This window comes from Neoarius graeffei, chromosome 19 (assembly GCF_027579695.1).
Source record: "Neoarius graeffei isolate fNeoGra1 chromosome 19, fNeoGra1.pri, whole genome shotgun sequence".
Classification (NCBI taxonomy): Eukaryota; Metazoa; Chordata; class Actinopteri; order Siluriformes; family Ariidae; genus Neoarius; species Neoarius graeffei.
Genome location: NC_083587.1, coordinates 68,721,388 through 68,747,192, shown reverse-complemented (window position 1 = coordinate 68,747,192; position 25,805 = coordinate 68,721,388). Strand labels below are relative to the sequence as shown.

Here is a 25,805-nt window from a genome sequence, read left to right as displayed (position 1 = left end):
AGAGAGAGACAGAGAGACACACACCTGTCAGGATAATTCCCCCAGTGAACCAGCACCTGTTTGTCTTTGCGCATGATGGGACGCAGCCACTCCTCTGGGGGGAGGAAGGGGAGAGAAAAAAAAAGGCACCACACTTCAGTTCCTCAGTAAAGAACTCGGCTGTAAATCACAGAGCTCCCACAGTTAGTCACAGAATAGGATCAGGGCATTTCCTCACTTCTGACTTTGTTTAAAATACTGACTCCATTTACTGACTTCCCCTGGACTCGACAGCACCTCTGTTTCTCACCACAGGGACATGAGTGCAAAACCCTTCGGCCTTGTTTAATCTGCTCCTGCTGTAAACACATCACACTGCTGCCACTGCTGTTTCTAGCTTTATCACACACACAAAACACCACGCCATCGCTGAACACAACTAAACCAAACAATACTTTATTTTTGGACTAGCAGTGTCAGTTTTCCCCTCACAGCCGCGCTCTCTCTCTCTCTCTCTCTCTCTCTCTCTCATGTTATAATGAAAATAAAGTGAGAAACACTGACAGTGTACAAGCTGTTCTGGAAAACATATCAAATACATGTTATATACACAAAAGAATTTTAAACTGTAAACCTCATAGCAATAAACCCTGAGAACACACAATGACATGTTGAGAGTGTGTGTGTGTGTGTTGAAGCTGACCTTCCTCTGTCTGAGCTGGAGATGGACAGATGAGATGAGTAGCTTTGGATTTGTCCTCAGTGATGGAGCCCTAATGAACAAAGAAAACGTGTAAAATCAGAACCAGAACCAGAACACTACACACACTGAACGCATGCCTCTGACCTGATGCCTCTTGATGATGTCCTTCAGTTTGCCGGCCTGTTTTTGGTCCACGTCAGATGAGATGTACACGTTTGGTCGAGTCAGACAGTTATTCTGCAGGATGCAACGTTACACAAGAGGTTTTTCCAGGGACAGATGAAGCATTAAAGCACAAACTTACCAAAACCTACAATACTTCACATTATACGCATCACAATGGACAAAATATAAATCGAGTCATTCACAGGAAGTTTAAAAATGTATCACACTTTATATATTATAATATAATACACACTTTCACGACACCTGCAATTCTCTCAGGTGTGCATCTTACCTGTGCGAGAGTTTTCTCAATATTCATGAACATCTCCACGTTTCTGTCCATTCTGGATGGATTCTGCAGATCAAACCGTCGCCTGAGTGAACACACACACACGCGCACACACACACACACGAGAGATACTGTAAGTAACAGAAAGAAACCAATAATGTAACATCAGCACACATTCATCATCTTGAATCCTAACTCACCATCCCTGTTCACTTTTAAACTTGTAAGCAGATCCCAGGATGTGACACAGAGCTCCACCAGCTTTGAAGTCCAAGAAGCTTTTTGCCTAAAGACACAAGACGGACCGTGACGTGTCAGCGGAGCAGCAAATTCTCACAAAGGCCCATTCTTTTTCACGATAAGACGACTGCATGTGGATGGTGTTGAACAGACCACAGTTTCTCTCGTACGAGTGGAACGCACAGTGATATGACCACGTTACTAGATTAATTTTACCATTGTATACAGATGCAGTGATTAACTGTGACCCACAATGATATTACTAATTGGCCCTTTATTCCACAATTTCTTGAAAGTATTCACAAATTCTCTTTGTGCGACGACGTCTACAGACAGCTTTCAACACGGACAGGACTGAGACGATCAATCCAACCTACCTGGAAGAGAACTGGGTGTGTGGACTTACGGGTAGTTTGGTGAGGGCCGGATTGCTCACTCTGCGTCCGAACGCGTCCTCCTGAAACTGAAGCAGCTGAATCACCAGTCCTGCTAACGATTTACAGGATGGAGAGTCGGTCTGGACGTACTGCAAAAAACAAAATTAGTGTAGGCTAATTTATGCGGATGCATATATCCAACTGTAAAAATAGGTACCCAATGGGTCCATGTGGCTACTGCTTATAAATAAAATTGTTTCCTGATACCATGTCCATACAGTAACTATAGCAGGGTTCTCCACGGATTGAAAATATAGGGGGTGGGGGGTCAATCGGATGACCTTGAAACAAATTTGCATAAATTTACATCTCATTTGCATAAAATAATCTCAAATAGTAATCATTGGGAAACCCTGCTCTATTCTAAAAGTGTGGTGCGCGCAGCTGCCACTAGGGGGTGTGCAAGATAAAAAATGTAATGGCGATTTTTAACTCTTCTTCTACGCTGTAACGGTTCTATTTCGTTTCTCCTGACCGCCAGAGGCGGTGCTTTCAGCACATGGATATCCATCACACGAACGTGCAGGTCGAGTAATAGTAACAACAAAGTCACGTGTGACCTGGGTGACGTCACCCCGTGACCCCGGCATAAAAGACCGGTAAACCCAGGAAGTGACCTCTTGCATCTTCTCGCGTTTGCAGGTTGCGAGTTGGATTGGAATTTGGACAAAGCGCTGTGTTAGTTTCGTTACCCGTAGGGTTGGGGCTGTGCTTACGCATCCTCCAAGAAACTGCGTTAAGTCCACCAATTCTTTTCTCTTGTTATATTCGTATTGATTTGTTACTCCGTTAAGCTGAGTGCTCTCACTCGGTGGAGTTAGCTGATTAGCCCTCCGGGGCGGTGTCCTCACCGCTGGAGGCCGGCTTGTTTTTTGTTCAGGTAAGCGGTTTTCATTCATTTAAATTAAAGCGGTGTTTCTCGCCGCTGTTTATCAGTTCTGTGGCACACGGCGCCTATCTTTGTTAATATTATCAACCGCCTTGTTTTGTGTAGCCTTGCCTCCGGCCTGCTCACGGGCCGGCTGTCTTGTGTGTTGTATTCGTATTGTTTGTTACTCCGTTAAGCTGAGTGCTCTCGCTCGGTGGAGTTAGCTGACTAGCCCTCCGAGGCGGTGTCCTCGCCGCTGGAGGCCGGCTTGCTTTCGTTCAGGTAAGCGGTTTTCATTCATTTAAATTAAAGCGGTGTTTTTCACCGCTGTTTATCAGTTCTGTCGCGCACGGCGCCTATCCTTGTTAATATTATCGACCGCCTTGTTTTGTGTAACCTTACCTCCGGCCTGCTCACGGGCCGGCTGTCTTGTGTGTTTTAGCGGCGTATGATGTCTTCTCACGCTAGTGAGTGACTGTTTAGTTGCGTCCCGACCACGGGTGTGTTCGCCCGGTCGTTTTTTCGTTGCCGCCTGATTGTTTATTTTGGGATACTTACTTGGGGTGTTCTCGCCCTATTTTTTAAGTTCCCTTCTGCCAGCCAGGTGTCATGGACCCATTCTCTTGCTGCGCCAACTGCCGGGCCCCCCTCGAGCCAGAGGACGGCCACCGTGAGTGCCCCTCGTGCCTGGGTATTGATCACCTGCGGCAAGGGCTGACGGACATGGCCTGCGCAGACTGCATGTGCCTGAGCGTAGCTGCACGGACCGCCAGGCTGGCTCGGATGGATCCTCCGTCTGACATCCCCCGGGCCTCGGGGGGACAGGACAGGGTGCCGGCTGCAGCAGCAGGGCCCAGCAAGCGCCGTGGGGCTCCCCCACACGTCTCCGCTTCCAAGGCGAGAAAGAAGCGCCCAGGCGATTTGGCTCGGAAGGTGGAGGTGATGTCCACCGAGCTGGAGGAGATGAAGGCCCTGCTGGCGAATCTCCAGCCTCCGCCACAGGGCAGCAGTGTTCCCGCAGCCACCCCATCTGCCTGGCAGCCCGACCGTTCGCCATCACCACCGCTTCTGTCACCGGCCGTTGATGCACGCGGCCTGGATGAGCTGTCGATCCGGGCGTCGGAGAGCTTTGACTGCGGTGGGTCTGACGGTCACGACTCCACCTCTCCAGCCGGTTCCCAGGCCACCAGCCATGGCACCATGGCAGCGTCGGAAGGCGGACGCTCATCCATCCAGCCAACGCTGAGGGCTACATTGGCCCGTCTGGGGTTGGACATGCCCCCGGTGGCCCAGCATCAGAGCGCTTTCTTCAGAGGCTCCACACAGCCTTCCTCGTTGTCTGTTCCGCCCTCGGCCCCATACATCGAGGAGTTACAGAGGTGTTGGGCGGACCCTAGACGCCGTTCCCCCCTCCCTAGTGACTGCAGCACCCTGGCAGCAATGCAGGACGCCCCTACCTACGGCCTCCAGCAGATGCCCAACATTGAGCCCTCCGTGGCTGCCCTCGTCCTTTCGCCCAACGAGGCTCTGCGGCCCGATGCCCCCGCACTCAATGCCGCGCGACCGACGACCTCATCGTGCGGGGATACAACACGGCAGCACGAATGGGTCGTATTGACAATTCCATGCCCCATCTGCTGCTGGCCCTTGCCCAGACGCTGGAGGGGACGAGCGCGGCATCACGGGAGCTGTGCGACGCGGCTCTCCAGGCCTTTGCCTACCCGTCGCGGGAACTGGGCCGGCTGATGTCGTATCTCACCCTCGCCCGCCAGCAGATATGGCTGGCGCAGTCCCCTCTGGCCGAGCCCGACCGGCGTGTGCTGCGCTCTCCCCCTGTTGTCCCCGGGGAGCTGTTTGGCGAGGCCGCTCAGCAAGCCCTAGACCGGAGTGCCCAGGTCGTCCAGGCACGACAGCAGTTCGCTGGCCTCCGCCAGGCCCACCACCACGGCAACGCTGCCCAGTCCTTCAGGGGGCCCACACCGACTGTCTCGGCCACGCACCCGCCAGGAGACCAGACGGGTTGATGACTTTCGTCGCCCCACCACCTCCCGGACCCGCGGCGCTGCCCCCTACACCCAGTCCGCTCCTCGTCGCCCCCATGGTGACCGATGGGGGCGGTCTGGGCGGCGCTGACATCAGCGCGCCGGCGGTCGGCCGCTTTTCCAGCGAACAGCTCCAAAGCTGGAGAGCGTTGACCCCAGACCCCTGGGTGCCGGTGACCCTCACCGAGGGTTACCGCATCCAGTTCTGCCGCCGACCGCCGTGTTTTCATGGGATCAAACACACCACCGTGAGCCATCCGGGGAAGTCCCTCGTCCTCTGGCAGGAAATCGCCACCCTCCTGGAGAAAGGAGCAATCTCTCCCATCGACAGACAGAGACAGCAAGGTGGGTTCTACTCCAGGTATTTTCTGGTTCTGAAGAAGGACGGCGGTATCCGCCCGATCCTCGACCTGAGGTCCCTCAACTCCCATTTGAAGACCATGAGATTCCGCATGCTGCGTACAATGGATGTCTTACACCACATCCAGGTGGGCGACTGGTTTGCCACCGTCGACCTGAAAGACGCCTATTTCCATGTTCCCATTGCGCCACACCACAGGCAGTTCCTGCGGTTTGCCTTCGAGGGCCAGGCTTTCGAGTTCAATGTTTTGCCCTTTGGGATATCGCTGGCACCCCGTGTATTCACCAGGTGTGTGGCAGCGGCATTGGCACCACTTCAGGCAAGGGGTTTGCGTGTCCTGCCTTACCTGGACGACTGGCTCGTCTGTTCACGGTCAGCAGCTCAGGCCTGCACCGACATCGTGACTGTGCTCTCACATATCGCAGAGCTGGGGCTCAGGGTGAATTACAAGAAGAGCTCGCTGGTGCCCAGCCAGGAGACGACTTTCTTGGGCATGCACCTGGATTCGAGGTCGTTGATGGCAACCCCCTCCCAGACCAGGATCCACAACATCCGCCTGCTGCATGGCCGCTTCAGACGGGGCAGGTCACTCGCCCTGAAGACCTTTCAGCGCCTGCTAGGCATGCTTACAGCAGCCTCCTCTCTGGTCCCACTGGGGCTCCTGGACTTGCGTCCACTTCAGAGGTGGCTCAACGGTCTCCACCTCCACCCGGCGCTACGGGCTGTGCTCCTCGGCCTACAGCACTTCCTCCCAGGCCTGGCCGGCAGACACGTCCTGGTGTGGACGCACAACGCTACGGTAATGTACTACATCAACCACCAGGGAGGCACCAAGTCCCTCCAGTGCTTGGAAGTGGCCGGCCAACTTCTGCGGTGGGCCCATCGACATCTCGAGCCTGCGTGCCATGTACTTGCCAGGCACTGCCAACAGGGCAGCGGATCTGCTGTCCTGCCAGAACCCCGATCCCGGGGAATGGAGACTCAACCCAGCGGTGGTTCTCGCCATCTGGGAACGTTTTGGCAGGGCAGAGGTGGACCTCTTTGCCTGCCAGGAGTCGACACACTGCCCTCTGTGGTTCAGCCTCCACGGCCCCAGTCCCCTGGGCCAGGATGCGCTGGTGCATGCTTGGCCGAGGCAACTGCTGTATGCCTTCCCCCCTCTGCCGCTGATCGTGCCAACCCTACACAGGGTTGCGATGGACCACCACAGGCTGCTGCTTGTCGCCCCTCGGTGGCCGGGCCGAGTGTGGTTTCCCAAGTTGCTGCAACTTCTGAACGGCGACCCCTGGTGCCTGCCAGTGAGGACGGACCTGCTATCACAGCTAGGAGGGCAGATCTGGCACCCGGCTCCAGCCCGTCTGCAGCTCTGGGTGTGGCCGCTGAAGGGCCGGACCCCCTGCTAGGTCTTTGTGAGCCGGCAGTGGTCAACACCATTGCAAGCTCTCGGGCACCCTCCACCAATGCCCTCTACGCCAACAGATGGAGGCTTTTCTCCAACTGGTGCTCAACTCGGGGGGAGGAGCCTACATGCTGCCCCCTGCCGACCATTCTACTGTTCCTCCAGTCTCTGTTTGATAAGGGTCTTACTCCTTCCACCATCAAGGACTATGCAGCTGCCATCTCTGCTCAGCATGCCAGAGTTGGGGGAAGGACCGTGGGGTCCCACCCCTTGGTGGCACGTTTCTTGAAGGGTGCTCTCCGGTTGAGACCCCCCCGACGGAGCCGGGTACCCACATGGGATCTTCACTTGGTGCTGCAGGCTCTCTGCGACGCACCGTTTGAGCCCCTGCTCACGGCAGACATTTCATGGCTCTCCCTGAAGACTGCTTTTCTTCTGGCCATTACATCGACGAGGCGCATCGGGGAATTACACGCGCTGTCAGTCAGTGGGGAGTGCCTGCAGTGGCACTCCGGCGACAGTGGGGTCACTCTGTGGCCTAACCCCTCTTTCCTCCCGAAGACCCTCTCTGCTACCTTCGTCAACCAGCCCCTTAGCCTTGCGGCGTTCGAGGCGGGCCATGGTGAGAGGTCGGAACTTTTGTGCCCAGTTCGCGCCCTCAGGGTGTACGTGTCCCGTACAGAGGGCTCCCGTAGGAGTGACGCCCTGTTTCTGTGCCACACAGGGCCGAGGAGGGGTCTGGCGCTCTCTAAGCAGAGGCTATCCAAGTGGATAGTCGAGGCCATATTACATGCCTACAGGCACAGTGGCTCCCCGATTCCTCCGGCTGTCAGGGCGCACTCTGCACGGGGCGTGGTGGCCTCATGGGCATCACTGAAGGGCGTGCCCCTTTCAGACATATGCAGCGCAGCCTCCTGGGCTTCCAGCTGCACCTTCACCAGGTTTTACCGTCTTAATGTCGTCCCACATAATCCTGTGGCGACGGCTGTCATTCCAGGCCCGTCGCAGCAGCACTGAGTATGGGTAGGCACTCCTCATGACCTGGTTGGTATTAGTCATCCATGTGCTGAAAGCACCGCCTCTGGCGGTCAGGAGAAACGAAATAGAACGAGGATTATGTATATAACCGTGGTTCTATGAGTTTCGGATGACCGCCAGAGCTTGGCAGTCACTCGGAGTGTACACGAGAAGATTTGCCAAGAGGTCACTTCCTGGGTTTACCGGTCTTTTATGCCGGGGTCACGGGGTGTTGTTACTATTACCCGACCTGCACGTTCGTGTGATGGATATCCATGTGCTGAAAGCACCGCCTCTGGCGGTCATCCGAAACTCATAGAACCGCGGTTATATACATAACCCTCGTTCTGCAGTAGTTTGTGGCTTCATTCATTCATTCGCGATGCTCAACTGGTTGAAATCGGCAAAACTAAATGCGCCACCACAAATCAGGGATGAAGGAGGAGACTGGGAGATGTTGAGAAAGATTTGAGGCTGAGACGGTCTTCAATTACCCCAAACATCAGAGAGTTCTGTGCCAAGATGCAGGCCCATCCGTCGCATTAATATTGGTATGTATTTGGCCAAATGGCATTGATCTTGCTAAAAATATATACTGCTACTGAAAATAGGACCTATATAGCCTTCATCCGTGTTTAAAACACTAGCAACACAACCCTGTCATTACAAGGTTATGAAAATGAATGGATCTAATTTGCAAAAAAGTTAACATAACAGTAAAAATAGCAATGATAATTATGAACATATGCATTTTAAAGAGATACAACAATTAAGGAGCATATCAGGAACAGATAAAGAAGAGGATCCATCGGATTGTGAAGTGCAGCACTGGCGGTGCTCCTATGGCCGGTCTACGTGCAAGAAACGCACGGAGGGCGCGCGTATCACGTGCTGATTTTCGAGCCGCAGACCGGCCGCAGAGGTTCTTTGTCATGTCAAACAAACTCTACGGGTGCTTACGTTTTTTTCCAGGTTGCAAGACAAACTTACGGCCAACGCGCGTCTTTCTCCATGAACCAAAAAAAAAAAAAAAACCGCAGCGATTTGGGAAACACCAAAAATCACATGGCTAAAAAAATCGTACGTCCGGTTGTGACCTAGGCTTTTGTAAGAAAGCTTTGTTTTTTTTTTTTTCCACTTTTGTGGTTTCCTGCAGGTGTTGCAAACGATGTTTATTATAATTTTAGCACGATTAAAGATGCTGCCTTTGTAAGAAAGCGTGTGTTTTTTGAAACTGGGGGACTGGGGGTGCGTCAACCTGGTTGGAGTATAGAAGGGGGTGCGCGGCCAAAAAAGTTTGGGAACCGCTGCAATAGAGGAATCAATTGGACCGATACAAAATCAATTTGGATCGATGTTTTCGATGTCGACAGTGGAACGCTTATGCCTAAAACCGAATCGCTCGAGAGACATTTCGACAGAGTGTACGCACTTCAAGAGCTACAGTAACACTGACAGCCAGGTTATATCCTCACGGTTTTATAGGCAATATCGCGCTTGCTCCACCAACTTTGAACTTTTTGTTTTTATCCTTTATTTCTCTGCCGACAATAACAATCAGTTATCTCGAACTTGGTGTCGATTCACACGTTATTATAAAGGCGTGTTATCTCCCGGCGCAAGAACAATGTGTCAAAAACACCGAAGTGTGAAACGCTTTTCTTAGACTAAGCCCATGTTTACATTAGACCGTATCAGCGGATCATCAGATTAACGTTTTTAAAACGATTAGCGTGCACACAGCAACACCAATACACGATTTGCGTGCACACAACAATACCAATACACAGATACGCTCGGCTCCGCAGGCATCCTGCACTCCAAATCACTCCGCCCTGAACAGCGAGTGCCCTCTGGAGGGTGCGCACTCCGGCCCTGCGCAGCTCACAGAGCACGCGGGTGAAGTGCACTAGCAGTGTTTTCGGGACTGAGCCGCTGTGTGTGTGATCCCAGCGCAGACCACTTACCACTTGCAAGTGGAAGGATGGCAAGCCTAAAGACAATCATAACTACACAATGGGCAGTATTTGCATCAGTATTTGCAGTATTTTCATACTTTTATACTCTTTAATGAAAGGTGATACAAGGTGGAAGTCCGCGCCGTTTTTCAGCAGTCGCGTCACATGACCAACGCCAGCGAATCAGGAAGGTGGATGTCACAGTGACGTTGTCCAATGAGACGCCAGCTAGAGCTCAGCACAGCGTATCCGCGTATTCTGAATGTTTACACAGCACCGGAGCTGACACGATCTGGATTGAATACGTGGACGCTGGCGGATTCCCGTTTCCCGGCGTTTCCAGGCGGTTTAATGTAAACGGACAGTGCATCCGCGAAGAAAACGAGACAGATACGGTCTAATGTAAACGTAGCCTATAATCGTCAGACTGACTAAACTAATTGCTGGTAAATGAATTTCACACTCGGGTGTTGTTGCGTTGTCGGTACTCCAACAGAGAAAGGCTATCTGTCACAAAGAAAACAAAGGGACGTCTCTTCCTCATACCTGCCAACCTTGAAAAAAATTTTATGAGTACCCCCCCACGCATCAACCTCACCCCAACCCGGCGCGCATGCGCCCCCACAGACCACAACCAGCAGAACACACACACACTTTCAATCCAGTTTTATTGATTGACCTTGGGAACATAGTCCAGTTTTGTAAAACATTCCTATTGATAGACTTTGGGAAACTGTTATTGATGGCTCTTGGGAACTTCCTTCTGTTTTGAAAAGCACAACAAACATTAAATACATGTGCAAATGAAATGAAATTAAACCAGAGCCGCTCTTTCAAAATAAATAACACATTAAATTAATACAGTATGTAAAAAAGGCACTTTCAACACAAAACATGGTCTGCACAAATTTCCCATGCAATAGGTTTAGACTTTTGCATTTTTTAACATGTTGGAAGTATATTGCATTATACAGTAAAAATATTGCATTATACAGTACACTGCAGTATTTTGTAGTACGCCTTTTTCATGTGCAAACTATTGCATTTACATTCGAAATATTGCATTTACTGCAGTAATACTGTAGAAAAAAGCATTTGATACTGCAGTACCACGCAGATTTTTTCATAAGAGGGATGACCAATTTTCGACTTCACATCATCTGCAAACATTCTAGGCTACCACTGACAGAAGTTACCGACTGCCCTTAACATATACAACACGCTACGTTTTGTTGAGCACATCAATAAAGTGGTACTTATAGTGATTCAATGAGAGCGCGAGAGGAATTGTAATCAGGTTTTGTTGGTTACCGCATCGAATATGCGACCTCACGTGATGGCTTCCAAGTTAAATGAAGACCTAGCCTGTACTGCTGGTGTTGTAAATGCACAAAATAACGGCTAGGAAGCTCGAGTATACGTGAAACACAACCGTTTCTGTTACAAATATAAAAACGACGTCTCTAACCGACGTTTCAATCCCCGACTTGCTCTCGCCACCTGGCTGCACCGCTGCACTCAAGTCAGAGACGCGAAGGAGGAAGGGGAGGGGCTGAAGAGGGCAGAGCCACACGCTCTGGAAGAGGGGCGGGGGATTGGGCAAAGCGTTCCATTCTGGCTTTGACTTTTCTCACAGATCAGCGGTATCAACTTCAGCGAGAACTTGACTGAAATGCGAGTTCGGACGATATGCGCACTTTTTAATGTGAAAACGTACAGTCGTACAATGCGGTAAAAATTTGTAGCGGCTACGCAAGATGCGTACAGGTTGGCAGGCATGCTTCCTTTTGTAAAGGGGCGGCAGAAATTAAACGGGGGCGGGAATCACAGAAAGGGGGGCGGCCTGCACCTCTAAAACCCCTCGTGGAAAACCCTGTATAGCATATACACACACGTTCAGAGTAGGGCTGCACAATATATTGAAAAAGTATCGATATCGCGATATCATAGTTTGCGATACACATACTGCAAAAATTACTTAAATTTCGATAAAAGGCACATTTTTCTGTGCCGTCCAATCACATTTGAATGTCAACAAGCGCCGCAGGATAACTCCGCCCCCTATTGCAAAACAAGTAAAAGCCTCGTGGTGATGGCGGAAGGCGGGAGCAAGTGTGGTGAGACAAACTTGTGTGAGGAGGAACTGGTTTCCAAAAAAAAAAAAAAAATGCACGTCTGCTATTTGGAAGTGCTTTGGATTCAGGAGGGGTGACGTACTGCAAACTCAGGTACTTTGCAAGACATGTACCTGTAAAACAGTGGTGGGGCGGCTCGCTGGGACAAACACTGCTGTACAGAAGCATAAAAACATAAAACCGCGCTCTCTCTCTCACACACACACACTACCTCTCACTCTCTCACACACACACTACCTCTCACTCTCACACACACACACGCTCGCTCACTCACACACACACTACCGCTCTCACTCTCTCTCTCACACACACACACACACACACACACACACTACCGCTCTCACTCTCTCACACACACACGCTCGCTCACACACACACACTACCGCTCTCACTCTCTCTCTCTCTCACACACACACACACACACACACACACACACACACACACAACTGCTCTCTCTCTCACACACACACACCACTGCTCTCTCATCCGCATGTGTTATTAACAGATTGTGTTTGAGTTTATGGTGAATCTGTGTCGCTCACCTTCATCTCCCGGGAGCCGCTGAAATTGCCATTTTGAATGCTTTATGTTAATGTAATGTAGTTTTCAGTTTTTTGTTTACTTCAACTTAAGACATTTTCTGCTGCGCTCACAAAAATTAAGAGATTTAAAGATGATTGATGGACACCATTGCAGGTGTAGCCATGTTTTTCCAATAAAAAATAATGTTGGAATGGCAGCGATGCATTGAGTTTTTTTTAAAATGCTAGATACAGGGCAGAACGGCGAGTAGAGGTAAGAAAAACATTCTATATTTAATTATCGTGATACATATCGATATTGAGATATTCAGTCATGTTATCGAATATCGCATATTTTTCCGATATCGTGCAGCCCTAGTTCAGAGGTCTCAAAAGTAGCTGGTTGGCAGCAGCAAATCCGATTGCAGATGGCGATCTGCTGCCGTCAACCGGCTGATTTTTCACCGAGCGCAAAAACAAATTTTTTTTTTTGCAAAACCGAGAAGTGTGCAATGTGAAACTACGTTTTATTCAACTAAATAATGGCCAGATACTAACACGTCCGTAGGAAACAGAGGCAGCCATTACACTGCCGTGTGCTGTAACTAAGATGTAATCTGATTGGCTGACAAGGTGCTGACACTGTTTCATGTGCTGTGACTGAGCCGCGCTACCACATGGCTAGAAATGCCAACTAAGAGGAGCGGTACGTTACATGCCTGGTTTTCAAAAAGGCCTCAAACCACAGGCAAGTCTGTAATTTTAGCCGTCACCATGATTACCGAGTGAAACATGTGCGTGTACAGGTCCGTGTATAAAGGCTGTTCGGCTAAACATTAAATTATAAATAATCGATCACTATTCCATTATTGCATACGGCCTGTTTTTGGGTCAAACACGCCCACGAGGCACATTGACATTATTTACATTTTGACTTGTGATGGAATGCAGTGTATCCTTGTAGGGGCGTCACATCAAGACTCGACATCTGTCAAGCAATTAATGTTAATCATTAAAATGATAAATTTATGAGTTTGTACACATTTGTTTTTGTGTACATTTTTTTCAAAAGATCTGAAATCTTTTGAACTCTGAACCTCCTTTAATACAAAGGGGATATCACATGCTTGCTTTTATATATGTATCCCTCCATTATCTGTAGCCGCTTTATCCTGTTCTACAGGGTCTCAGGCGAGCTGGATCCTATCCCAGCTGACTACGGGCGAAAGGCGGGGTTCACCCTGGACAAGTCGCCAGGTCATCACAGGGCTGACACATAGACACAGACAACCATTCACACTCACACCTACGCTCAATTTATGGCCCTTTTCCACTACCCTTTTTCAGCTCACTTCAGCCCGACACGGCTCGCGTTTCGACTCTCTCAGAGCAGCACGACTCGGCTCGCTTCAGCCCTGCTTAGCACCCAAAACTCGCACCGTTTTGGAGTGGGGCTGAAGCGAGCCAAACCGAGCCAAGTGGGGATAGGGGTGTGAGCAGACACTCCCCTGTGCACTGATTGGTGAGGAGTGTCCTCACATGCCCACACACGCCCCGTGAGCGTGCTGGGATCTGTAAACACCGCAAACCCGGAAGAAGAATTACAAATTACGAGAATTTCTGAAGCCTTATGCGCCTCGCCTCATCTATACGCTCTTGCCAGTATCTGTCCGCGTTGTCGGTGACAACAAGCCACAGCACCAAGACCAGCAACACTAACGACTCCATGTCCTCCATGTTTATTGTTTACTATCCGGGTCATGAGACTACCGCTTAAAAGATCACTGATGTCACTGTTTGCGCCGCCTAACGACATCACGTGACGTCCACCCACTTTCGCTAACTCCACCCAATGTGTCCACCCACTTCCAGCCAGCACGGTTCAGCACGGTTGGAGTCGAAATGCAACTCCAACAGCCCCGCTCAGCCCGACTCAGCCGCGTTTGTAGTGGAAAAGCGGCATTAGAGTCACCAGTTAACCTAACCTGCATGTCTTTGGACTGTGGGGGAAACCGGAGCACCCAGAGGAAACCCACGCGGACACGGGGAGAACATGCAAACTCCGCACAGAAAGGCCCTCGCAGGCCACGGGGCTCGAACCCGGACCTTCTTGCTGTGAGGCAACAGCGCTAACCACTACACCACTGTGACGCCCTACACACACACAAAAATATAAAACGAATTTCACAATTTCTAACAGCCAATCGTTAGTTTTCCATGGTCCATCTGAAATAAAGATTCAGTCATTCCTGGGTCTCATGGCAATTTCAGTTCGTATGCCACAAAGCCCAATCAAGATTTGGAAAATCAGAACATAACACGAACGCTTGCAGAATGAAGAAATCGAATGTATAACGACAAACATGCAAAATAGCAATAACAAAATGTAAACTGGGCAGGGTTCTCCACTTTTCAAAAATAAAAGGTGGCAGAGGGGACGAAGACCTCCTGAAGCTGACGGACTTTGGGCTTCTTTGACAGTGAAACTGGCCAATAAATGGACAGGAAATGCTAAATCATTGTTAAAATCATTTTACAAAAAATTAACACACTCACTGTACATATCTTTGTCAATGTGAGACTCATTTGACATTTCAGTTGAGACTGATGCGCTTGTCGCGCCTTCCTGAATTAATTATATTTTTTTTCCTGTGCGTGAAAATAAATGAACTTCCATGCATAAACAAAATACCCAATTACAATAAATTTTTTACAATACACATCATGTTAATTGGGTGAAACCACTCCAATCAATGCATGAGCTGGCGTGCGTGCCCGAGACTGGCACTACAAAGCCACCCGGCCGCCGTAGTTCAGGTCCTTTGACCCAGAAACCCAGAAGTCCTGCAGTAAACAACCACAGAAGCAGCGGGAAAACGCAGCTCTCGCCTACACAATCACAGATACGTAAAATAAAAGACCTGAACTTAACTCGTGTGTGTGTGCGCTGTTATATGATTACTGTAACTGTGTATGGTCAGAAAAGACGATAGATAAGCGTAACTGGTGCACAATAACAAACACCCGCAGAGTTATTTAGCTGCTGGCTAGTTATTTTGGCCACTTCAGGTCGCCCGGTATGCATTCGTTTAATGGTCTTCTGCGTGTTAGTTACAAAATTATAATAAAGCAAATACTTTACAATTTATTTGGTGTATGCTGATTTTTTTTTTTTTGGCCAAGGGAAGGGTGGCAGGCCAGAATTATAACATGGCGGTGCGCCACTTTAAAAGCGCCCGTGGAGAACACTGCTGGGCATTTCCTGCAAGACTTGCCAGTTTTTTCTGTGAAGCCGAAATCAAACAGCATTCGCTTTTGTTTTTTTGCGGTTGCCATCACGCTATACCATACAGGATAGGGTCACCATCTTACCATGAGGGAACCACGTGATATGCTATAGTTTAATACGCGCTAAATGGTTGGATAAGAAGGATTAGCCAATCGATTCCCACTTTTTATCTAGTCACATGTACACAGTCTCAGCAACCAAAAGGCCCGCAAGTAGCGGCGTTCCTTATCAAATAAGTCCGACGAGAAAGTTCAAACAATTACAGGAAAATTGCATTTGGCCGAAAAACAACCGATTCAGATGTCATTACAACCGATGATTTCGATTGGCAATCGGTTACTAACCCCACTAAATGTACACAGTCAATAAACTATACTGTTTTGAATGGTGATGTTGGTTTTAATTTGAAATAAAATGACAAAAGAAATAAGACATAAAATTAAATCTTTGATGTGAATACTCTATTCAGAATTTGGCAAAAATTCTGCAAATTTGTGGAAAAATGGCGGCTTGATCTGGGACATGATAAATGGTTGACTCCATCGCATTCCCTTAAAAAGGTTGTAGTCCACTGAAAAGTCGACAGTTATCACTGATTGTATTTTAAGTTGTAACTGTATCCACCTAAGGATTGGTGCGCTCACAGAATAATCATAACCGTAATAAAACATCATGCAAAATATTTGATCACCGTCATAACTCCATTTTCCGCAAACCCCAAACCAATATGATCGTGTGTTTTGATCTAAACGGAAAGTCTCAGGGTCGAGGTCACGACCTCACCAAAAGTAGTAACTTAAAATCACTACACCATATAAACATTTAGTTATAAATCTGCGATTTTGTTTTTTAAAACGAAAGCTGAAAGTTAGGTATAGAATATGTTTCTTACAGAATATGTTACGATGGTAGCTGGGCTTGTATGAATTTCTGAGCTATAAAATGAGTTGTGGTCTATTTTTTACCGTAGCGTGTTATTTGTGTGCGGGGAAGGACACACATTAACAATTTGCATGTGTAGAATGGAATTTTCCACTCCAACAGTTAGAAGTTGATCGTGCTTCCATTTGCAGTCTGTTACGCGGGTGATCTGTTCGGACGTTATCACAGAAAAGGTGAGTTTTGACAGTTTTATTTTGTTTTAGTCCTGCAGGATAAGGCAACAGAATGTTTCTTATATAAATATCTTATGGTACTTTCATATTTCATAGTGTTTGTGTATTTTTGACCAATATTTTGCAATCATGGTCAAATTAGATCGAACTTTTGATAGACTCTACGGCCAGTCATTTTGCCCCGCCCCCGCCTCACGCTCTGTCCGGTGCGGTAGTGATGTCCCGTTGCTCGCGCGCCGCAGCAGAGACCCGTGCGACCTTCAGCCGGTACAGTCGCTGTTCTTTTACCACCGCCGTTATTCTCATCTTTCCGGTGTGTTCTTGATTTTTCCATTGCGTCCTATTTCACCATATCAAATACCCAAACTGGATCATATTTATATTTAAGTGAATAATCAATTCAGTCATCATAACTTGGCATTTTTAATCCAATCAATCAAAAAGAGGAAATTTATTCAATATTTTCACTCATCTGTGAAGGAGGGGCTTTAATTCTTCATGATGGAGTTATTTTATATGGAAATCAAATTTTACAAAAGCATTTGAATTGTAATAAAAAAAAAAATTTCCACAGTGGAGGCCAGATAAAGCAAGATGCTATCTTTATTATTATTCTTTTGGCTGCTCCCGATTAGGGGTCGCCACAGCGGATCTTTGGTCTCCATTGCTCCCTGTCTTCCGCATCCTTCTCTACCACACCTGCCACTTTCATGTCCTCCCTCACCACATCCATGTATCTCCTCTTTGGCCTTCCTCGTTTTCGTTTGCCTGGCAGCTCCATCCTCAACATTCTCCTTCCCACATGCTCTGCATCTCTTCTCAGGATGTGCCCGTACCATCTCAGTCTCATCTCTCTTAGCTTCATTCCCAAGCTCTCCACATGTGCTGTCCCTCTGATGTGCTCGTTCCTTATCCTGTCCAACCTCCCATCGCAAACCTTAACATCCTCAACTCCGCCACCTCCAACTTTGCCTCCTGCCTCTTCGTTAAGGGAGATTTATATTTATTATATATAGCTGTGAACTATATTTTCAAATTAGTAAGAAAGCGCATGTTCATGAATTGTCTTAGCATTATTTAATACTAATGAGCACATTTTGTTTCACAAATGTAAAGACTCAAAAAGTATAATTAAAAAATTAAAGTGAATAGCATAAATTTGATATTGGCTTCTCAATATACCTGCCAAAAAGCTTAACCCCCCCCCCAAAAAAAACCCTTACAAAACCTTTCATTTGACCTTTCAGAAGGACCAAACAAAAGCTGCGATTATCAAAAGGTAAATTTTCTTAAAATAAACACCACTTATTTAATATCCAATCAGTAGCCTTGGCGAACCATGAGGTGAATTTCGTTTATCTTTTTATCTGCTGATTATCTTCCGATATTACAAAGTTATAACACAGTTTCTCTTATTTCGTTTCTGGTTCTGATTGGTTCCCAAGTTTATCAAGAAGTAGAACGGGTAACCAAACTTGATCAGGATAAGTGCTGACTGCTTACGAAGTTTCACTATCGCTACACTCAATCTTACAACACGATGATAGTGGCTTCGCCACTTATTCTTGTGTACCTTTGATAACGCGAGATCAACTGTTCATATCGCGAGATCACGATTCACTGTTCTGGTGATTGTAATGCTTACGTGTATACGCATGTGCTATTGTTACACTCACTCTTGCATCACAATGACATAGCGAGTGCGTTTACATGCACATAGAGAAAATCGAATTTCTGCCGTTGCTCGACTGAAATCAAAGTTCTAAATGCCATGGAAACACCTTAGCTCGGCTGAAATTGAACCGAACTTGATTTCTCGTAATCGAGCTACACAACCTAGATTATGCGATTTTTGCCGAGCTACTTAGTGCATGTAAACCTTATCGAGCTATGCAGTCAAGCTACTTACTTCAGCACTGCCCCTTCCGGAAGTGACGAGTGACGAGACCACAAGCAGGAAACACAACAGCCTCGGTTGGCATGACAACAGTAGTAGCGAGCAGCAGAAGAGGTCAGGAGGAACAAACAAAGAAGAGAAAATGGCGAGCAGAAACGTGCACTTCTGGAGCAATGAGGAGACAGAGTTCATGCTCATTCAGCTTAAGGAGTTGAATATATTAAAATTCATGGACGGGAGAAAAACGCACAATGGAGAACACGGAACTGATAACTTTGTTTACACTCTTGAATAGCTCTTCTTCATGACGACAACCGGAAGTGTACCAACACGATGGGGCGTGTTGCGCCACCTGTGGCTCGGGTGCACAATGTACCTCACACAATAGCTCGATTTCCTTGTGTGCATGTAGGATTGGATTTCTCTGGCACCCTGCTGGGACCCTCAGCTCGATTACCGACAGCAGCTCGATTTGGATGTGCATGTAAACGCACTGAGTGGCTACTCCCTCACTTCACCTCTAGATTAGATAAAACTTTATTGATCCCTTTGGGCGGGTTCCCTCAGGGAAATTAAGATTCCAGCAGCATCATTACAGATAAACAGAGAAAAGAAGTAGAGAAAACTTCTAGATAAATTAAAATAAATTTACATATAGCCACAAAAAACAAATAAGTGCATTAATACAAAAGTTAATTGCCCTGAGATACAACATTAGTGGATCATCTGAAGGGTGTCAAATCATCGACAGACCTTTTAAAAAAAAAAACAAAAACAAAAAAAAAAACCCTTTCCTGTTAAAATGGTGTTTTAACAAAAAAGGGGGATTAAACTTTTGCACATAACTGAATGAATAACGGCGGCTGCAGATATTTTTCCGCATCCATATGCAAAATAATAATAATCCCGCCTCCTATTCTAGGATTAGCTAGTACCTTATGCAAACAAAATCCTGATTAGCTTCTCTTATATCAATATTGGCAAAATTAACCAATAGGAGTGCAGAACAGGGACACTGTTAGCCAATCACGACACAGAAGGCGGGCTTCTCTTGTATCGCAGATGGATAAAGCCGAGTTGTTGTTAGCAAATGTGCTAATTTCACTCCACTGACTGGAAAAAAACAAACAAACAATAAGTTTACGGCATAAAATTATTAGAATTAAGGAGTTTTCTTTGATCGAGTTCAACATTTTCTAAAACTAGATGAAGTATGAATTTTTGTATAAAATAAAGACCAAAAACTAAGATGTACTAAACATAAGTTAGCACGGTTAGCGAATTCTGCTGTCCAAGCTAGAGAAATGAGTTTTAAAGACGCTTATTAAATTAAAATCTAAAAATAGAACATGTGCATATTATTACACAGTATAAATATTCAAAAGAAGTCTTGACAAATGAATCATAAGAGCTCGTTAACTAACTCCTAACTAGTTTGGTTCAGCAAATAATTGCACTATTAACTTTTTTGTTTTTACTAACGATTCATATTCCTTGTTTTCAGCCAGCAGAACCGGATCTTCACAGCTCAAAACAAGAATATACGGTTTAACAGACTTGTGTTAGCGCGGTTAACCCGGGCCGAAACCCAAACCGCTCCGCACTCCGCGTACAAGTGCACTACAGAGGGCACTACAGAGGGCACGGAGCCCATGAAACACGCACCCTATGTAGTGAGAGAGCAGTCCATTTGAGACACGCAGTTTACAACAGCAAGTTTAGCATTAGCATGATCCAGCTAACCTTTTTGTAGTGTTTTCCGATCCACATCCGAACCGTCTCGAGTTGAGAAACCGTCTCAGCGCTCTCCCAAAATTTAGCCGACGGCCCTCCGTCCTTTTTTCTGCCCAGGGAAGCACCGGATCCCGCCTGACCGGCCGCTGATCCTCCCGAGCCGCCCGCCGCAGTCGCCGCACTTCCCGCAGTCGCCATTGTTTCCTCTCACAGCGAGACTCTACACCATGAAGTTCACCGTGCAGAAATTTGAAAACGAACCTGCGCATGCGCGATGTTGTCTTCTTGTCTCGCGATGCAAGACGTCGCCAATGGTGATGACGTCACGCAGAAATAGGAAGTAAATTCCTGACGGGATGAATAAACGGCAACACACGTGTAACGGTGCCAGTTTAGTAAAATAAGCTGCAACGTTTTTAAATAGCTATGAATTGTCTAAGAATATATTTGAACACGTCACACGTTCACATATTATATAAAATCAATACCTTTGTATTACTATCTTTGTTGTGATTTCCGCAAACTCCGTGTCCCAGAAAGCAACGCAGGTTCTTCTGAATAAATCAGACGCCACCATCTCACCCGGGGATACGCAGTTAATTAATGCTTTTTCTCCCCTACGCTTTGGCAAAACGGACAAATCTTGTTTAAACTACATTCATTTCTAATTTATGTATGTATTCACTCATTTATATTTGTCTCTCTGTTTGTTATCCGCACTGCACATGTGACAAAGCAGACCTACGGCAATAAAACTGTCTAAAGAGCGACATCTAGTGGACAACACAGTCAACAACGCATGATTATTCCTTGAACCTCCTGTAATATTTGTTTTTGTCCACTAGATGTCTCTGTAGATACATGTCTTTAAATATGTTCTTTGTTCTGTTAGTTTTGGAGTAAAGACCGCAGGCAGCATGAAGTTGTCGGTGAGTTTCATTTTCTTTGAGCTTCAGTGATGCTGATGTTCCCCATCTTCATTCTCATTATTTTTCTGTGTTTATTTATGTAATTTGGTTGACTTTTAAGCTGGACAAATTTTGTTTGGGTTGAGATTTCTGATTTAATTTTTTATTTTGAGGCTTTAAATATAATCTGATTTTTTTTTTAATTGGTATGATCTTGATTGCAGTGGGTAAGTCAAATCAAATCTATTATTACTGATGCCAAGAGGCCTTTGTGGGTGTTAGTGACTGTTTTAGTAAGTTTTATGTCTGCTTTGCAGGAGCCCTTTCCCAAAACCAGATATCTATACAGCCGCCACCACCTCCTCCTCCTCCTAGGTGGAGTATCTAGGATGGCTAGATACCAACGAGTGGTCTATACATTGGCATTCTTCATGCGGTGGAGCCACTGGGGTGGGGCATGGTCAGAACAGAGGGTGTCCTATCAGGCAGTACTGGAGAGTGAGGACTGCTCACTTGATGGCCAAACACTCCTTTGCTGTGGTGCAGTACTTTGACTCTTGCATTGAGAGCTTGTGGCTGATGGACAGCACTGGGCACTCTGCCCCCTCCACCACCTGGGACAAAACAGTCCCTAGCCATCTGTCTGACATGTCGGTCTGCAGAACAAAGGGGAGAGAAAAGTCAGGTGAATGTAACAGCGGGGCCCTACACAAAACTGCTTTAACTTGAGCAAAAGCCTGTTCGCATGGCTCTGCCTTCTGGACTGGATCTGGTGCCCCCTTTTTAGTGAGGTCAGTCAGCAGGCTGGTGACTTCCGAAAAGTTAGGTATGATCCACCTATAATAGCCAGTCAGCCCCAGGAACTGCCTCACCCCCTTTTTAGTCTTAGGTCTTGGGCAGGCCGCAATTGCTGCAGTCTTATCAATTTGGGGATGTACTTGCCCATGACCCAAGTATAAACCCAGATACCATACTTCCACCTGTCCAATTGCACACTTCTTCTTCAAGTTTGCTGTGTGCCCCGCACACATCGGCAACCTCAGGACAGCCCTTAGATGTTGTAAATATCGCTGTCAATAATTACTATAAATAATAACATTGTCTAAATAGGCAGTGGCATACACATTGTGGGGATGGAGGATTTGGTCCATGAGATGCTGAAATGTTGTTGGGGCCCCAAACAACCCAAACAGAAGGATGATGAATTGGTGTAAACCAAATGTAGTGGAAAAGACCATTTTCTCCTGGGATAATAGAGTCAAGGAGATCTGCTATATCCCTTTGTCAAATCCAGTGTCGAATAAAAGCAAGCCATACCTAACCAATTGTTAGATTTAGAGCCATGATTTAGGTTGGTTTTGTAGCTGCATGTGATTTGGGATTGTTGAGGCTTTGTGATTTGATGTTTTGGAGCTTTTTAGGGTCCTTTATTGTAGCGGTGGTTTTGGACTGTCCCTGTGTGGCCTGGCCTTCCTCCAGTGGAGAGGACACACGCTTCTTTGCTGGGACTGAACATGGTGGAGTTGTCGTGGGGGCGTTTCGCGCTTTGACGTGCATGGGTGCTGGAGTTGCTGAATCGCTGATATGAATATTGTTTTGCTTATGATTGAAGGTTTCATTCACACACATATTGTAAGGTTTTATTCCTTTGTAAGGATAAATAATTGTAAATATTTATTCTTGACCAAGAAGGCAGTAATTCTTAATACTTAATACTTATTTTTAATATTGTAGTTAGAATGCCAGCTAGAAGGCATTGAATTCTGTGTAACTTGTAAGTTACTGTGTGACCTTCTGTCTAAGCTAGACACATTGCTCGAGGCGTGTTTTGGAACATTCTATCAGAGCATGAGGTAAATGTTGATCTGTTAGAACATCTGAAATGTACCGTATTTTCCGGACTATACGTCGCTCCGGAGTTTAAGTCGCATCAGCCAAAAAATGCATTATGAAGACGAAAAAAACATATATATGTCGCACCGGACTATAAGTCGCACTTTTTTTTGAAGGGTTATTCTATCCATAGAATCTGTGATTCTATCTGATAAGCGGCGCGTGGTTACTTGCCCTGTAAGTAGCCTAGTCTGATTATTTTAAATATCTACTACTATCTTTAATACTATCACTATCGTTATTACTCATCTCATCTCATTATCTGTAGCCGCTTTATCCTGTCCTACAGGGTCGCAGGCAAGCTGGAGCCTATCCCAGCTGACTACGGGCGAAAGGCGGGGTTCACCCTGGACAAGTCGCCAGGTCATCACAGGGCTGACACATAGACACAGACAACCATTCACACTCACATTCACACCTACGCTCAATTTAGAGTCACCAGTTAACCTAACCTGCATGTCTTTGGACTGTGGGGGAAACCGGAGCACCCGGAGGAAACCCACGCGGACACGGGGAGAACATGCAAACTCCACACAGAAAGGCCCTCGCCGGCCCCGGGGCTCGAACCCAGGACCTTCTTGCTGTGAGGCGACAGCGCTAACCACTACACCACCGTGCCGCCCTATCGTTATTACTAATAGCCTATATTATTATTATAACTAATATTAGTAGCTTATTACTGATGCATTAATCAGTTTGCTTTTAGAATATTTTTACCGGTAGGGCTTATTATCGCCCCATGGCTCTTTCATCTTTGTTATTAAAGCTGTAGTCATCATCGAGGAGTGTCATTCTTCATTTTTGTCGAATTTTATTTCATCAAATCAGAGCTCAAGTAGGCTATAGGTATATCATCTCCAAAGACAGGTACGGTAGTAAAAACAACCGTCTAGTGAAAAAAACCAACAACAACCGCTCAGAGAAAAAAAAACAGGCAGAAAGTGCACCTGTCAGTTAACGTCATATCAGATAAAAACATTAAACGTTATTCAGACCATTAACACCATAACATCAGAGACAAAACAGGACAAACATCAAGGAGGATGAATACTTTTGCATGGCACTGTACAACAGATTCAAAGTTAAAACTGATGAATTCAGAAATGACTTTGATGCTCAAACTCATAAGTTATTCATATGTTCTTGTTTACACAATTGTACTTTTTGACTATTTATTATACAGTTATAGAAGAGCTGATCTATAGTCACACTCTGGTGTCACCCACATAAGGATGGGTTCCCTTTTGAGTTTGGTTCCTCTTAAGGTTTCTTCTTCATGCTGTCTGAGTTCTTCCTTCCCACATTCACTTCTGTTTTGCTCAGTAGGGATAATTTAAAAAAAAAAAAAAATTGAATATCTGGGATTTTTAGAATTTGATAAAGTTGATTTGTGACTGTTCATTGTTAAAAGCATTACAAATAAAAGTGAACTGACTTGAACCTCCTGGAGGAAATAATGAATCTGGTCACCCCTTCAGGAGATTTCTTTTTTTGGGGTCAGATACACTGATTAACATGTGTCCAAGGGGTTTAGCTTGAGCACCATCTGCAAAACTAACTTGGACACCTCATACCTGAGCGAACTTCTGGTGCTTTATGACCCACCATGCCTACTTGGATCAAAAGGTGCAGGCTAGCTACTGGTACCTCATCTAGTGAAAGCTACAGTGGTGGCAGAGGTTTTTCTTACAAAGCCCCACAGTTATGGAACAGCCTTTCAAGTAGTGGTCGGGACTCAGACACCGTCTCAGTGTTTAAGTCTCATCTGAAAACATATCTGTTTAGTCAAGCCTTTTATTAATAGTATAGAGTGTTTTGGTAAACTGGGATGTATGGATCCCCCCGCTCACTGGGGTTTGTTGACGGTGTAGTGGCTGCTACTTTATGTCTTGGAGGTCCCTCATGCCTGTGTTACATTCTGGCTCTCCCTTTTAGTTATGATGTCATAATTAGTTTTGCTGGAGTCTCTGCTTGCACTCAGTGCAAAATGTATCCTGTTCTTACTCATTAGGTGACATTGGACATACCTAACAACCTGTGTTTTCCCCCGTCTCTTCCCTCTGTCTGTCTGTTACATATCGATCCTGAGATCGAGATGCTGAACCTCTTCTGCTCCTCGGACCTGCCTGATCCATCCTGATGGCCTCTGTCTAGCTGGAGTCTCATCACATCGCTCCTGCAGAGGACGGCCCCATATGGACAGTCAAAAGTTGCACTTGGAAGACGCTCTGGACTCTTATAGTAATGCTTTTATGTCTGAGGATTACAGTTGACTTGCTAACTTTAGGACTGCAGTTGTCATGAACAGTTTTGCGCTCAAGTTTCCATCAGTAAACAGTTTATAACTACAACAAAACAGACTTCCTGTTAAAGTATAATTAATTTCCTGGTTACACAGTTGTACTTTGTGACGATATAGGGCACTGTTCTAAAAGCGAGTTATTTATAATCACACTATCTGTTATCAGCTAAATGAGGATGGGTTCCCTTTTGAGTCTGGTTCCTCTCGAGGTTTCTTCCTCATGTCTTTTCAGGGAGTTTTTCCTTGCCACCGTCGCCACAGGCTTCATCATTGGGGATAGATTAGGGATAAAATTAGCTCATGTTTAAAGTCTTTAATTTTCTGTGAAGCTGCTTTGCGACAATGTCTATTGTTAAAAGCATTATAAAAATAAACTTGACTTGACTTTTTATGACACTAGCACTTCATCCTCCAAGTTGTACCTGTCTTTCTTGCAAAGTCCCAAGATATCAGACCAACCTCTGCCACAACTACTTATTCCAAACAGCATTTTACTCCAGACATAGATTGCTTTGGTTCTTGCCTGGTGAAGATTGGACATGGGCAGGAAAGG

General features: G+C 46.4%; 1 protein-coding gene across 1 annotated transcript in view; it reads right to left on the bottom strand.

Annotated features, from left to right (window-relative positions):
• The window catches only part of smarcc1a (SWI/SNF related, matrix associated, actin dependent regulator of chromatin, subfamily c, member 1a), a 36,787-nt gene extending 16,374 nt beyond the window's left edge, over positions 1-20,413 (bottom strand). The window contains exons 1-7 of the mRNA XM_060900520.1: positions 20,159-20,413; positions 1,783-1,902; positions 1,337-1,422; positions 1,140-1,221; positions 827-919; positions 683-752; positions 25-94 (exon numbers count right to left, since the gene is read on the bottom strand). Coding sequence (XP_060756503.1) covers positions 25-94; positions 683-752; positions 827-919; positions 1,140-1,221; positions 1,337-1,422; positions 1,783-1,902; positions 20,159-20,347 — 710 coding nt within the window. The 5' untranslated portion in view covers positions 20,348-20,413. The remainder of the gene's footprint in view (positions 1-24; positions 95-682; positions 753-826; positions 920-1,139; positions 1,222-1,336; positions 1,423-1,782; positions 1,903-20,158) is intronic.
• Positions 20,414-25,805: the final 5,392 nt, after the last annotated feature.